Consider the following 14,381-nt stretch of genomic DNA (forward strand, 5'->3'; position numbering starts at 1 on the left):
GAGCTCGAGCTGTTTTGCAAGGAGGAATGGGAAAAAATGTAAGTCTCTCGACGTGCAAAACTGATAGAGACATACCCCAAGCGACTTACAGCTGTAATCGCAGCAAAAGGTGGCGCTACAAAATATTAACTTAAGGGGGCTGAATAATTTTGCACGCCCAATTTTTCAGTTTTTGATTTGTTAAAAAAGTTTGAAATATCCAATAAATGTCGTTCCACTTCATGATTGTGTCCCACTTGTTGTTGATTCTTCACAAAAAAATACAGTTTTATATCTTTATGTTTGAAGCCTGAAATGTGGCAAAAGATTGCAAAGTTCAAGGGGGCCGAATACTTTCGCAAGGCACTGTATATATACACATCATTCAATCATTCATTGGCTTCCCACTCACCCACTCTGTTTCACCCATTCACCTAGTTCTCCCATCCATCTGCAGTTCTCCCATCCATCTGCAGTTCACTCATCCATCTGCAGTTCACCCATCCATCCATATACAGTTCACCCATCCATCTGCAACTCACCCATCCATCTGCAGTTCACCCATCCATCCATATACAGTTCACACATCCATCTACAGTTCACACATCCATCTGCAGTTCGCCCATCCACCCATATGCAGTTCACCCATCCATCCATCTGCAGTTCACCCATCATCTACAATTAACCCATCCATCCATCTACAGTTCACCCATCCATCCATCTGCAGTTCACCCATCCATCTGCAGTCCTCCCATCCATCCATCTACAGTTCACCCATCCATCCATCTGCAGATCATCCATCCATCCATCTGCAGTTCACCCATCCATCCATCTGCAGATCACCCATCCATCCATCTACAGTTCTACAATTCGCCCATCCATCTGCAGTTTGCCCATCCATCTATAGTTCTCCCATCCATCTGCAGCTCACCCATCCATCTATAGTTCTCCCATCCATCTACAGTTCACCCATCAATCTGTAATTCACCCATCCATCCATAGTTCTCCCATCCATCTGCAGTTCTCCCATCCATCTATAGTTCTCCCATCCATCTGTAGTTCACCCATCCATCTGCAGTTCACCCATCCATCTGCAGTTCTCCCATCCATCTACAGTTCTACAATTCCCCCATCCATCCATCTGCAGTTGAACATCCATCCATCTGCAGTTCACCCATCCATCCATCTGCAGTTCACCCATCCATCCATCTACAGTTCACCCATCCATCTGCAGTTCGCCCATCCATCTGCAGTCCATCTACAGTTCCCCCATCCATCTGCAGTTCTCCCATCCATCTACAGTTCTACAATTCCCCCATCCATCCATCTGCAGTTGAACATCCATCTATCTGCAGTTCACCCATCCATCCATCTACAATTCACCCATCCATACATCTACAGTTCACCCATCCATCCATCTACAGTTCACCCATCCATCCATCTACAGTTCACCCATCCATCCATCTGCAGTTCACCCATCCATCCATCTGCAGTTCACCCATCCATCCATCTGCAATTCACCCATCCATCTGCAGTTCACCCATCCATCCATCTGCAGTTCACCCATCTGCTGTTCATCCATCCACCTGCAGTTCACCCATCCATCTGCAGTTTGCACATCCATCTGTAGTTCACCCATCCATCTGCAGTTCTCCCATCCATCCATCTGCAGTTCACCCATCCATCTGCAGTTCACCCATCTGCTGTTCATCCATCCATCCACCTGCAGTTCAACCATCCATCTGCAGTTTACACATCCATCTGCAGTTCACCCATCCATCTGCAATTCACCCATCCATCTGCAATTCACCCATCCATCTGCAGTTCTCCCATCCATCCATCTGAAGTTCTCCCATCTGATGTTCACCCATCCATCCATCTGCAATTCGCCCATCCATCTGCAGTTCACCCATCCATCCATCTGCAATTCACCCATCCATCTGCAGTTCTCCCATCCATCTACAGTTCTACAATTCCCCCATCCATCCATCCTCAGTTGAACATCCATCCATCTGCAGTTCACCCATCCATCCACCATCAATTCACCCATCCATACATCTACAGTTCACCCATCCATCCATCTACAGTTCACCCATCCATCCATCTGCAGTTCATCCATCCATCTGCAATTCGCCCATCCATCTGCAGTTCACCCATCCATCCATCTGCAATTCACCCATCCATCTGCAGTTCTCCCATCCATCTGCAGTTCACCCATCTGCAGTGCACCCATCTGCTGTTTATCCATCCATCCACCTGCAGTTCACCCATCCATCTGCAGTTTACACATCCATCTGCAGTTCACCCATCCATCCATCTGCAATTCACCCATCCATCTGTAGTTCTCCCATCCATCCATCTGCAGTTCACCCATCCATCTGCAGTTCACCCATCTGCAGTTCACCCATCTGCTGTTCATCCATCCATCCACCTGCAGTTCACCCATCCATCTGCATTTTACACATCCATCTGCAGTTCACCCATCCATCTGCAATTCACCCATCCATCCGCAGTTCTCCCATCTGATGTCCACCCATCCATCCATCTGCAGTTCTCCCATCCATCTGTAGTTCACCCATCCATCTACAGTTCTCCCATCCATCTACAGTTCACCCATCCATCTGTAGTTCACCCATCCATCTGCAGTTCTCCCATCTGATGTTCACCCATCCATCCATCTGCAGTTCTCCCATCCATCTGTAGTTCACCCATCCATCTGCAGTTCTCCCATCCATCTGTAGTTCACCCATCCATCTGCATTTTGCCCATCCATCTATAGTTCACCCATCCATCTGCAGTTCTCCCATCCATCCATATATAGTTCTCCCATCCATCTGCAGTTCACCCATCCATCCATCTACAGTTCACACATCCATCTGCAGTTCGCCCATCCATCTGCAGTTCCCCCATTCACCCAGTTCACAGTTCATCCATTGACAGACAGCTTCATCCATCCCAGAACCATCTGCACCTCTTCCATATGTGTAATTGATCTTTCTGTGTAAGGGAGGGTGCATTGTGGTGAATCAGCGGTCATTTCAGTTAAACCAAATTGAAGCTCATTTACTTTATTTCTACAAAATGTAAAAATTCTTAAAAGCAAATGGGAGAACAGCAAAAACAAGCTAAATTGACTCCAGCCATTACCACCGTGTTCCTGTAGCACCGTTCACCTCAGTCAATAGGGGACTTAACATTCTACAAAACACGTCATTCAGTAATTAGCTGCTACACACTAACTCAGCACAGGGATTAAAACTCTAGTCTAGTTTCATGTCAAGTCAAACATCAGTTACCTAGTCAAAGACATCTTAACTCTGCACTGTTTTGAGAAAAAGTCCCCTGCAGCTGTGTGCCCTCTTCATAAAGCCAACCAGCCAGCCAGCCATACAAACAGCTTTCCCTCCCGCTCCCTGGCCTCCGTATAGTCCTAAAGTCAGTCATCAATACCCACTAAACTACATTTGCCTTTTACTGGGGATTGGACTGATTTTAGTAGCCTATTTTAAATTGTTGGCGTTAAACTAGGGTATGTCTGCCTTACCCAATTGACGCCCCTGGGGTGAAGATAAAGAATGCATCCCAAATGGCACTCTATTCCCTACATAGAGCACTACATAGGGAACTACATAGGGCACTACATAGGGAACTACATAGAACACTACATAGGGAACTACATAGAGCACTACATAGAGCACTACATAAGGAACTACATAGGGCACTACATAGGGAACTACATAGAGCACTACATAGGGAACTACATCAAATCAAATCAAATGTATTTGTCACATACACATGGTTAGCAGATGTGAATGCGAGTGTAGCGAAATGCTTGTGCTTCTAGCTCCGACAGTGCAGTAGTAATCTAACTAGCAATTCCAAAACTACTACCTTATACACACAAGTGTAAAGGGATAAAGAATATGTACATAAAGATATGAATGAGTGATGGTACAGAATGGCATAGGCAAGATGCAGTAGATGGTATCGAGTACAGTATATACATATGAGATGAGTAATGTAGGGTACATAGAGCTCTACATGGGGAACTACATAGAGCACTACATAGGGTAATACATAGAGCTGTCATGCATAGGTGTAATAGGTGGCAGGGAAGTCAGGCGCAGGAGAGTCAAATGGAGTGTAAAATGGAGTCTTTTAATAAAGTCCACGGAGTATGCTCCATAACACTAAATGTACATAAACAAACAAACATGGGTACGAGGACCCGACGCGCACCTATACAACAATCACACTACACTGACAATAAAACTATCTCTGACAAAGACATGAGGGGAAACAGAGGGTTAAATACACAACAGGTAATGAATGGGATTGAAAACAGGTGTGTGGGAAGACAAGACAAAACCAATGGAAAATGAAAAAAGGATCAATGATGGCTAGAAGACCGGTGACGTCGAACGCCGAGCACCGCCCGAACAAGGAGAGGCAACGACTTCGGCAGAAGTCGTGACAAGAGCACTACATATGGAACTACATAGGGAATCGGGTGCCATTTGGGACACAAGCAACATTTGTCACCAGGAATCCGGACTCTGCAACCCTCCAGGCCTATTCCAGCTCAACCCTCCAGGCCTACTCCAGCTCAACCCTCCAGGCCTATTCCAGCTCAACCCTCCAGGCCTATTCCAGCTCAACCAGACAGTAGATCATCGTTCTCCAACCTCCTCTGGCTGTTTTCACCTTTCATCACCGGCCTGACTGAGTGGGACGGTGTCTCCACTGCCACTGACAGACTGGACCGCTTTAGACAGAGCCGGCACCTCTTTAGATGCTCTCCTTCTGGACTCTTTTTTTGTTTGCTGTAAAAGGACAAAAGACGATTTCATTCTAACAGTCATAGACACGGAGGCTTCAGTTTAGTATTACAGACCCTCTACAGTAGTATAGTTTAGTATATAGGCCCACACTCATCTTGAGTTACACTGATTCATTAAACCACCCATGTTATGTAGGCTACTAGTCTATGGTTTAGATAAGTTCTGAGTAGACAAAGCAACAAGTTATATATGATAATCCCACCACTCCTGTTTTATGCTGATTGTCAGGACATTGTCAAGAGACTGGTTTCATTGATTATGACAGTCATCATCTGATTATCAGGGGATGGACATACAGTGAGGCCTATATCGTGGCAGGACCGCCAGTGGTTGGGTCCAGAGCTGGTGAGGGTCTGCTTCCCACACTGGGTCCCTGTGGTCACCATCATCCTCTTCTCCTTCTGAATACCCTCCAGCCCTTTACCTGAAGAAGAGGAAGAATCCACCTTTCAGCAGGACAATAACCTAGAACACCAGGCCAAATCTACACTGGAGTTGCTTACCAAGAAGACAGTGAATGTTCCTGAGTGGCTGAGTTACAGTTTTGACTTAAATCTACTTGAAAATCTATGGCAAGACCTGAAAATTGTTGTCTAGCAATGATCAACAACCAATTTGACAAAGCTTGAAAAATTTAGAAAATAATAAAATGGGCAAATGTTGCACAATCCAGGTGTGGATAGATCTTAGACTTACACAGAATGACTCACAGCTGTAATCACTGTCAAAGGTGATTCTACAAAGCATTGATTTAGGAGTGTGAATACTTATGTAAATTAGATATTTCTGTATTTCATTTCCAATAAATTTGCAACAATTTCTAAAAACATGTTTTCATTTTGTCATTATGGGGTATTGTGTGTAGATGGGTGAGAATTTGTGTTTATTTAATCCGTTTAAATTAAGGTTGTAACGTACTTTGCTGACTAGGTAAATCACAGAGTAAGGGATTACATATCAATTACAAGGTAGCAAAAGTAGTGAGATTATTACCTTGTGTAGTTTGACTGTAGTGTACATGAAAACAGAATGGGGCATTGAGAGACTGACCCTTTGTAAAAGAGGTGGATTAAACAATCTTAACCACACAGTTCATATGGGCCATCTCACAACACTGGTGTGAAGATGATTCTGCATACAGTATTACTTATTATTGACCCGTTTTTATCCAATATATTTACACCAAATTGCCGCTGTTCACCATGACAATGAAAAGATACATGATTCACTCACTGCCTCAATAAAAAAAGTATTGGTAAACTACAGCAGGTCTATACAGCAGTATAATAGACAAGCTACATGATAGCTGCTACCCAACCCAACCTGCGTATTTTTCAGCTGTAAATCCAGAATATTTTCCACAATCACGACACTTCTTACTGTTGATAGTAGAAAGAGCAGCCTCGGCGTCTGTATTGGTGAGCCATGTCGACTCGGTTTCTCGGGTCCAGCTTTCATGATACCTCGGTTCGATTATTGTGTCGGACCGGCTTCCTCCACAACCCATCAGAATATCATCCACTGCACCACTCGCTTCAAAGTGTCAATTTTTACTGACACACAGCTGTCCACGAAATGCCCGTTAGATTCATCTAGGCTAAAGCATCTTTCATTACTCCGTTTGCCTCCATCCACTGCGAAGATTCTGCGCTTTGCTGATCTACGCACGGTGCGCTTTGCAGCATCGCATAGCTCACAGAATGGTTAGTGCTATCCCAGCCTTGTCTCATACAGCAGACGTAACATAGTAAACGTAAATCCGGGACACTAAAATTATACTTAACAAAAATACAAACTAATCATGTAAAGTGTTGGTCCCATGTTTCATGAGCAGAAATAAAAGATCCCAGAAATTGGTCAAACGCAAAAAAAACGTGTTACCCTCAGATTTAGTGAACAAATTTGTTTCCATCCCTGTTCGTGAGCATTTATCCTTTGCCAAGATAATCAATCCACCTGACAGATGTGGCAAAGCGAGAAGCTGATTAAATAGCATTATCAGTACTCAGGTGCACCTCGTTCTGGGGACAATAAAAGGTCACTCTAAAATGTGCAGTTCTGCCACACAACACAATGCAACAGATGTCTCAAGTGTTGAAGGAGTGTGAAATTGGCATGCTGACTGCAGGAATGTCCACCAGAGCTGTTGCCTGAGAATTGAATGTTCATTTCTCTACCATAAGCCACCTCCAATGTTGTTTTAGAGAATTTGGCAGTACGTCCAACCGGCCTCACAACTCCAGACCAATTTGTAAATTGTTGAAATTGTTGCATATTGCATTGATATTTTTGTTTAGTATAGTATGATATGTTACATTTGGTATGGTTGCATATATTACGAACATCTGGCAACCCAAAAGTTGCGAGTTCGAATCTTTTCACGGACAATTTTATCATTTTAGCTAATTAGCCATTTTTCAACTACTTACTACTTTTTAGCTACATTGCAACTATTTAGAATGTTAGGTTAAAGGGTTAGCTAACTCCTAACCTTAACCCCTAGCCTAGCTAACGTTAGCCATCTAGCTAGGATTCATAACATATCATAACATATAAAGCGAACATCTAGCAACCCAAAGGTTGCGAGTTTGAATCTTATAAGCGATACATTTTTTCAATTCGTAACATATAGTACATTTAGCGAATTCCTAACATTATACGTTTTGTAAATTCGTAACATATAATACGAACTGTAATTCATAAAATATCAAACGAAATGGGTGATGGACATCCACAGATTAATCCATATCATAGGACATTTAAAACATTATAATAGATCAGGTGTCTTGGATTTACATACAGAATAGTCTCGGATTTACATACAGAATAGTAATACATGCTCTGAGACCAGGTTGACTTTCTGGGTCTTTGGGACATCCCTACCCTAAACTCTTACCCTAACCATAACCCTTACCTAGCCCTTGACCATTTTACATTTTAACTTCCCAATGATCCCAGATAGTAAAGACCCTCACATAATCTGTCAAAATCATGAACTTTGTAATGGACTCATTAGACACAGGCCAAATTCTAAATGTTACTGCAATTTAAACACAAAATAGCCTGTTTGGAGATTGCTTAAAAAGGCAGATCGTTTCCTCAATGTTTCTCAGAGTTCAGTCTACGACCATGGACAGCAGCCGCCCTGTTCAGCCCAAAATCCATTTCTGTCACAACCTACTTGCATTGGTGCTTCTGAAATCTTAAGCACACCGTTTTACAGCATAACAAGAGAGCATTACATACATTTTAATGAGATGTTTGGTAGATTCTTTTCAATTACCATGCATCGGAAAGTATTCAGACCCCTTGACTTTTTCCACATTTTGTTACATTATAGCCTTATTCTAAAATTGATTAAATTGCTGTTTTCCTCATCAATCTATACCCCAAAGCAAAAACGGGTTTTTAGACATTTTTGCAAATGTATTAAAAATTAAATGTGCTTTGTTGAAACATCTCAGGCAGCGATTACAGCCTCCAGTATTCTCGGGTATGATACTACAAGCTTGGCACGCCTGTATTTGGGGAGTTTCTCCCATTCTTCTCTGTAGATCTTCTCAAGCTGTCAGGTTGGATGGGGAGCGTTGCTGGACAGCTATTTTCAGCTCTCTCCATGTCATGTGCCTTTTACTAAGGAATGGCTTCTGTCTGGTCACTCTACCATAAAGGCCTGATTGGTGGAGTGCTGCAGAGATGGTTGTCCTTCTGGAACGTTCTCCCATCTCCACAGAAGAACTCTGTCAGAGTGACCATCGGGTTCTTGGTCACCTCCCTGACCGAGGCCCTTCTCCACCGATTACTTAGTTTGGCCGGGCGGCCAGCTAAAGGAAGAGTCTTGGTGGTTCCAAACTTCTTCCATTTAAGAATGATGGAGGCCACTGTGTTCTTGGGGACCTTCAATGCTGCAGAAATGTTTTGGTAACCTTCCCCAAATCTGTGCCTCGACACAATCCTGTCTCGGAGCTCTACGTACAATTCCTTCGACCTCATGGCTTGGTTTTTGCTCTGACATGCACTGTCAACTGTGGGACTTTATATAGACAGGCGTGTGCCTTTCCAAATCATATCCAACCAATTGAATTTACCACAGGTGGACTCCAACCATGTTGTTGAAACATCTCAAGGATGATCAATGGAAACAGGATGTACCTGAGCTCTGTTTCGAGTCACATAGCAGAAGGTGGTAATATTTATGTAAATATACCAAAGGGTCTTAACACTTTTGATCTGGTAATTTATTATACATTTTTATTTTTAATACATTTGCAAAATTTTCAAAAAACCTGTTTTCGCTTTGTCATTATGGGGTATTGTGTGAAAATTGATGAGGAACATTTTAGAATAAGACTGTAACGTAACAAAATGTGGAATAATTCAAGTGGTCTGAATACTTTCCGAATGCGCTGTATATCGACAATACTATACACTGTATATATCGACAATACTGTACACTGTATATCGACAATACTATACACTGTATATCGACAATACTATACACTGTATATCGACAATACTGTACACTGTATATCGACAATACTGTACACTGTATATCGACAATACTGTACACTGTATATCGACAATACTGTACACTGCAATACATCCAGGTCTGTGGGGAGAACACAGCAATACATCCAGGTCTCTGGGGAGAACACAGCAATACATCCAGGTCTGTGGGGAGAACACAGCAATACATCCAGGTCTGTGGGGAGAACACAGCAATACATCCAGGTCTGTGGGGAGAACACAGCAATACATCCAGGTCTGTGGGGAGAACACATTAATACATCCAGGTCTGTGGGGAGAACACATTAATACATCCAGGTCTCTGGGGAGAACACAGCAATACATCCAGGTCTGTGGGGAGTACACATTAATACATCCAGGTCTCTGGGGAGAACACAGCAATACATCCAGGTCTGTGGGGAGAACACAGCAATACATCCAGGTCTGTGGGGAGAACACAGCAATACATCCAGGTCTGTGGGGAGAACACAGCAATACATCCAGGTCTGTGGGGAGAACACAGCAATACATCCAGGTCTGTGGGGAGAACACAGCAATACATCCAGGGCTCAACAAAACCCTTGCATTTGCAACCCTTTGTTTGGCAGTGTGGTGCAGGTGTGTGGTGCAGGTGTGGCAGTGTGGTGCAGGTGTGGCACTGCCAAGCTGGAGTTGGCAGTGCCACATCAATTTATAATTGGTTGCTAGGCTGCCATAACAATGTTGGATCACAATGATCTTTTTTATTATTATGATGATGATATGATCTGTTCAAAAAAGTAATGTGCCATTCACCAAAATTAAACCATTTGAAAGTATCTGCCTGAACCTGTTTCGCTGTCAGTTGCTGTGTGAGCGAACCACTCCCTTTCCCCACTGTGCGCCCAGAGGAGAGAGAGGTGCATTCTAATAAGCACAACCACATGGCTGTTGCTCAGAATGCAATTTGCAGGAAAAATACAGTTTTCAAAGCAGCTACTGTTGTTCTAGATACAGAGAGGATCGTCAGCTTTCTGTATATAATTTATTACCACTTAATATTGAATTCACGACACCCCTTTACAACCGGAGTAGACTGTGTAGTATATGGTTTTGCCACCGTACCTCTACACCTGCATTGCTTGCTGTTTGGGGGTTTAGGCTGGGTTTCTGTACAGCACTTTGAGATATCAGCTGATGTAAAAAGGGCTATATAAATAAATTTGATTTGATCAGTTGTTGAATAATATAAGGGTCCAGATGTTTAATAATATTAGGGTCCAGGTGTTTAATAATATTAGGGTCCAGGTGTTTAATAATATTAGGGTCCAGGTGTTTAATAATATAAGGGATCAGGTGTTTAATAATATTAGGGTCCAGGTGTTTAATAATATAAGGGTCCAGGTGTTTAATAATATTAGGGTCCAGGTGTTTAATAATATTAGGGTCCAGGTGTTTAATAATATAAGGGATCAGGTGTTTAATAATATAAGGGATCAGGTGTTTAATAATATTAGGGTCCAGGTGTTTAATAATATAAGGGTCCAGGTGTTTAATAATATAAGGGTCCAGGTGTTTAATAATATAAGGGATCAGGTGTTTAATAATATTAGGGTCCAGGTGTTTAATAATATAAGGGTGCAGGTGTTTAATAATATAAGGGTCCAGGTGTTTAATAATATAAGGGTTCAGGTGTTTAATAATATAAGGGATCAGGTGTTTAATAATATAAGGGATCAGGTGTTTAATAATATTAGGGATAAGGTGTTTAATAATATAAGGGCTGCAAACCATTACAGACTACAAAGGGAAGCACAGCCGAGAGCTGCCCAGTGACACGAACCTACCAGACGACCTAAACGACTTCTATGCTCGCTTCGAGGCCAATAACACTGAAACATGCCTGAGAGCACCAGCTGTTGAGTATCTGGAGCATCAGCATTTGTGGGTTTGATTACAGGCTCAAAATGGCCAGAAACAAAGAACTTTCTTCTGAAACTTGTCAATCTATTCTTGTTCTGACAAATGAAGGCTATTCCATACGAGAAATTGCCAAGGAACTGAAGATCTCGTACAACGCTGTGTACTACTCCCTTCACAGAACAAACTGGCTCAAACCAGAATAGGAAGAGTAGTGGGAGGCCCCAGTGCACAACTGAGCAAGAGGACAAGTACATTAGAGTGTCTAGTTTGAGAAACAGACGCCTCACAAGTCCTCAACTGGCAGCTTCATTAAATAGTACTTCTTGGCAGAGTTGCAAAGAAAAAGCCATATCTCAGACTGGCCAATAAAAAGAAAAGATTAAGATGGGCAAAAGAACACAGACACTGGACAGAGGAAGATTGGAAAGAAGTGTTATGGATGCTGGAGAACTGCTTGACGCCATCTGTCAAGCATAGTGGAAGCAATGTGATGGTCTGGGGGTGCTTTGGTGCTGGTAAAGTGGGAGATTTATACAGGGTAAAAGGGATCTTGAAGAAGGAAGGCCATCACCCCATTTTGCAACGCCATGCCGTACCCTGTGGACGGCGCTTAATTGGAGCCAATTTCCTCCTACAACAGGATAATGACCCAAAGCACAGCTCCAAACTATGTAAGAGCTATTTAGGGAAGAAGCAGTCAGCTGGTATTTTATCTATAATGGAGTGGCCAGCACAGTCACCTGATCTCAACCCTATTGAGCTGTTGTGGGAGCAGCTTGACCGTATGGTACATAAGAAGTGCCCATCAATCCAATTCAACTTGTGGGATGGAGGATTCTTTGACGAAAGCAAAGTTTGAAGGACACAATTAATGCCAAAATAACATTCAAAACAGGCAATTCCCCAAACAATATGGGGCTCAAAACATGACTGAAGAATAGTAACAGCCATACAGTAGAACATATGGCTGAAACTTAGCAAAGTAACAGGAAGTAATTAGTGGTAATTACCTTATATTACACAGCATGTAAACTCACCAATAAATTCCCCCTGAACTTACATTTTGATGCAAGCACAATCACACATTGGTGTTACTGTCGACAATAAAAAAAAGTCCTCAAATGTGCATCTTCTCCCTTCGGAAGACTCTGACCTGAGTGGGCGGGTGCAGTATCTAGATGCGCATTTCCAAGCGCTCCGATTGGTTTGGAATGGCAGGGCTATGATGGGTGAGGGATAACTTAGGTAGGCTGAGCAGCCAAACAAACATGACTTTTAAGGGAGTAGGGCTATGGGGCACAGGAGAAGAGCTACGGGGAACAGGAGAAGGGCTACGGGGAACAGGAGAAGAGCTACGGGGAACAGGAGAAGAGCTACAGGGCACAGGAGAAGGGCTACGGGGAACAGGAGAAGGGCTACGGGGAACAGGAGAAGGGCTACGGGGAACAGGAGAAGGGCTACGGGGAACAGGAGAAGGGCTACGGGGAACAGGAGAAGGGCTACGGGGCACAGGAGAAGGGCTACGGGGAACAGGAGAAGGGCTACGGGGAACAGGAGAAGGGCTACGGGGAACAGGAGAAGGGCTACGGGGAACAGGAGAAGGGCTACGGGGAACAGGAGAAGGGCTACGGGGAACAGGAGAAGGGCTACGGGGAACAGGAGAAGGGCTACGGGGAACAGGAGAAGAGCTACGGGGAACAGGAGAAGGGCTACGGGGAACAGGAGAAGGGCTACGGGGAACAGGAGAAGGGCTACGGGGAACAGAAGAAGAGCTACGGGGAACAGGAGAAGGGCTACGGGGAACAGGAGAAGAGCTACGGGGAACAGGAGAAGGGCTACGGGGAACAGGAGAAGGGCTACGGGGAACAGGAGAAGGGCTACGGGGAACAGGAGAAGGGCTACGGGGAACAGGAGAAGGGCTACGGGGAACAGGAGAAGAGCTATGGGTCACAGACGAATAGCTACGGGGAACAGGAGAAGGGCTACGGGGAACAGGAGAAGGGCTACGGGGAACAGGAGAAGGGCTACGGGGAACAGGAGAAGAGCTATGGGTCACAGACGAATAGCTACGGGGAACAGGAGAAGAGCTACAATATCACATTACACAGGACCTTATTAAGGGGCACACACAGCTGTTTTGTGAGTATTTGTCTTAAAATATAGTTCAATTTATTTTTGTAATGTAAGAAAATGTGGTGTTTTGTTTATAAATTTACATTTGTGAATATGAAATTTGTCCAAAAGAATAATGAAATTAATTACATAAAATTGTTTCAGCTTATTTCTATCGTAGGTAAAGAATCCAAGCAGTACATCTCTCTATTATCGTGGAAAATCTTCATAAATGTGTTTGATTATAAATCTACTGATGTCTTGCCACAGTTTTCTTACATGAACACAATGCCAAAAAAGATGTAACACCATTTCTGGGTGGTCACTACAAAAGGAGCAATTTGAGTTTATGTTTTCCTTAAACTTCTTCATATAGTGGTTGGCAGGATAATAGTTATGAATAATTTTAAAGGAAACTTCCTTAATTTTGTTAACAAGTAGGTATGTGTGTGGCAACATCCAAACTTTTCCCCAACAGATAATATCAATTGAATGTTCCAATAAGGCATGAGATAAGGGTGTAGATACAACATACTCATATCGTTCTGTTGTTGAATGGACCAAAAGAGAACCAAATCTTTCCTACTGATGAGTCAACGGGGTTAACGGAAGGTAGGCTCTGAGGGTCAGGTCTTAACCATTCCTGAATAATAAAGCAACACCTGAGGGAATGGTATCGAAAACAATTGCAAAATCTTTAGTTGTTTCAGAGATCTTGTAAAGTGATCAGAATTCCTTATAACTACTTTTTTTTAAACTCTGCATTTACAAGTTGTCTCACCAATAGGATATTATTTCGGAACCAATATTCTAAAAACAAGGAAGTATTTTTATACAATATATCCCGATTTTATCAGGGCTTTCTCTCGATGACGTAACTGGCCTTTTCCGGGTGCCCCGCCGCCCGCCCGCACCTCCCCGCCGCCCGCACGCCCCGCCCCCCTGTAAACAGCTCGTCAGACCGTACAAGCCCCTCCCCGCCCAACCGCCCTGTAAACAGCTCGTCAGACCGTACAAGCCCCTCCCCGCCGCCCTGTAAAC

The 14,381-nt window shown here is 43.4% G+C and overlaps 1 protein-coding gene across 1 annotated transcript; it reads right to left on the reverse strand.

The window, feature by feature from the left end:
• Positions 1-3,031: 3,031 nt before the first annotated feature.
• On the reverse strand, positions 3,032-7,418 carry si:ch211-215i13.3 (brain and acute leukemia cytoplasmic protein). The gene is made up of 3 exons (XM_064982845.1): positions 6,201-7,418; positions 5,117-5,244; positions 3,032-4,802 (listed from the first exon to the last, which is right to left on the reverse strand). The coding sequence occupies exons 1-3, from the start codon at positions 6,325-6,327 to the stop codon at positions 4,680-4,682; spliced, it is 378 nt and encodes a 125-aa protein (XP_064838917.1). The 5' UTR covers positions 6,328-7,418; the 3' UTR covers positions 3,032-4,679.
• Positions 7,419-14,381: the final 6,963 nt, after the last annotated feature.

Source organism: Oncorhynchus masou, chromosome 13, assembly GCF_036934945.1.
Source record: "Oncorhynchus masou masou isolate Uvic2021 chromosome 13, UVic_Omas_1.1, whole genome shotgun sequence".
Taxonomy (NCBI): domain Eukaryota; kingdom Metazoa; phylum Chordata; class Actinopteri; order Salmoniformes; family Salmonidae; genus Oncorhynchus; species Oncorhynchus masou.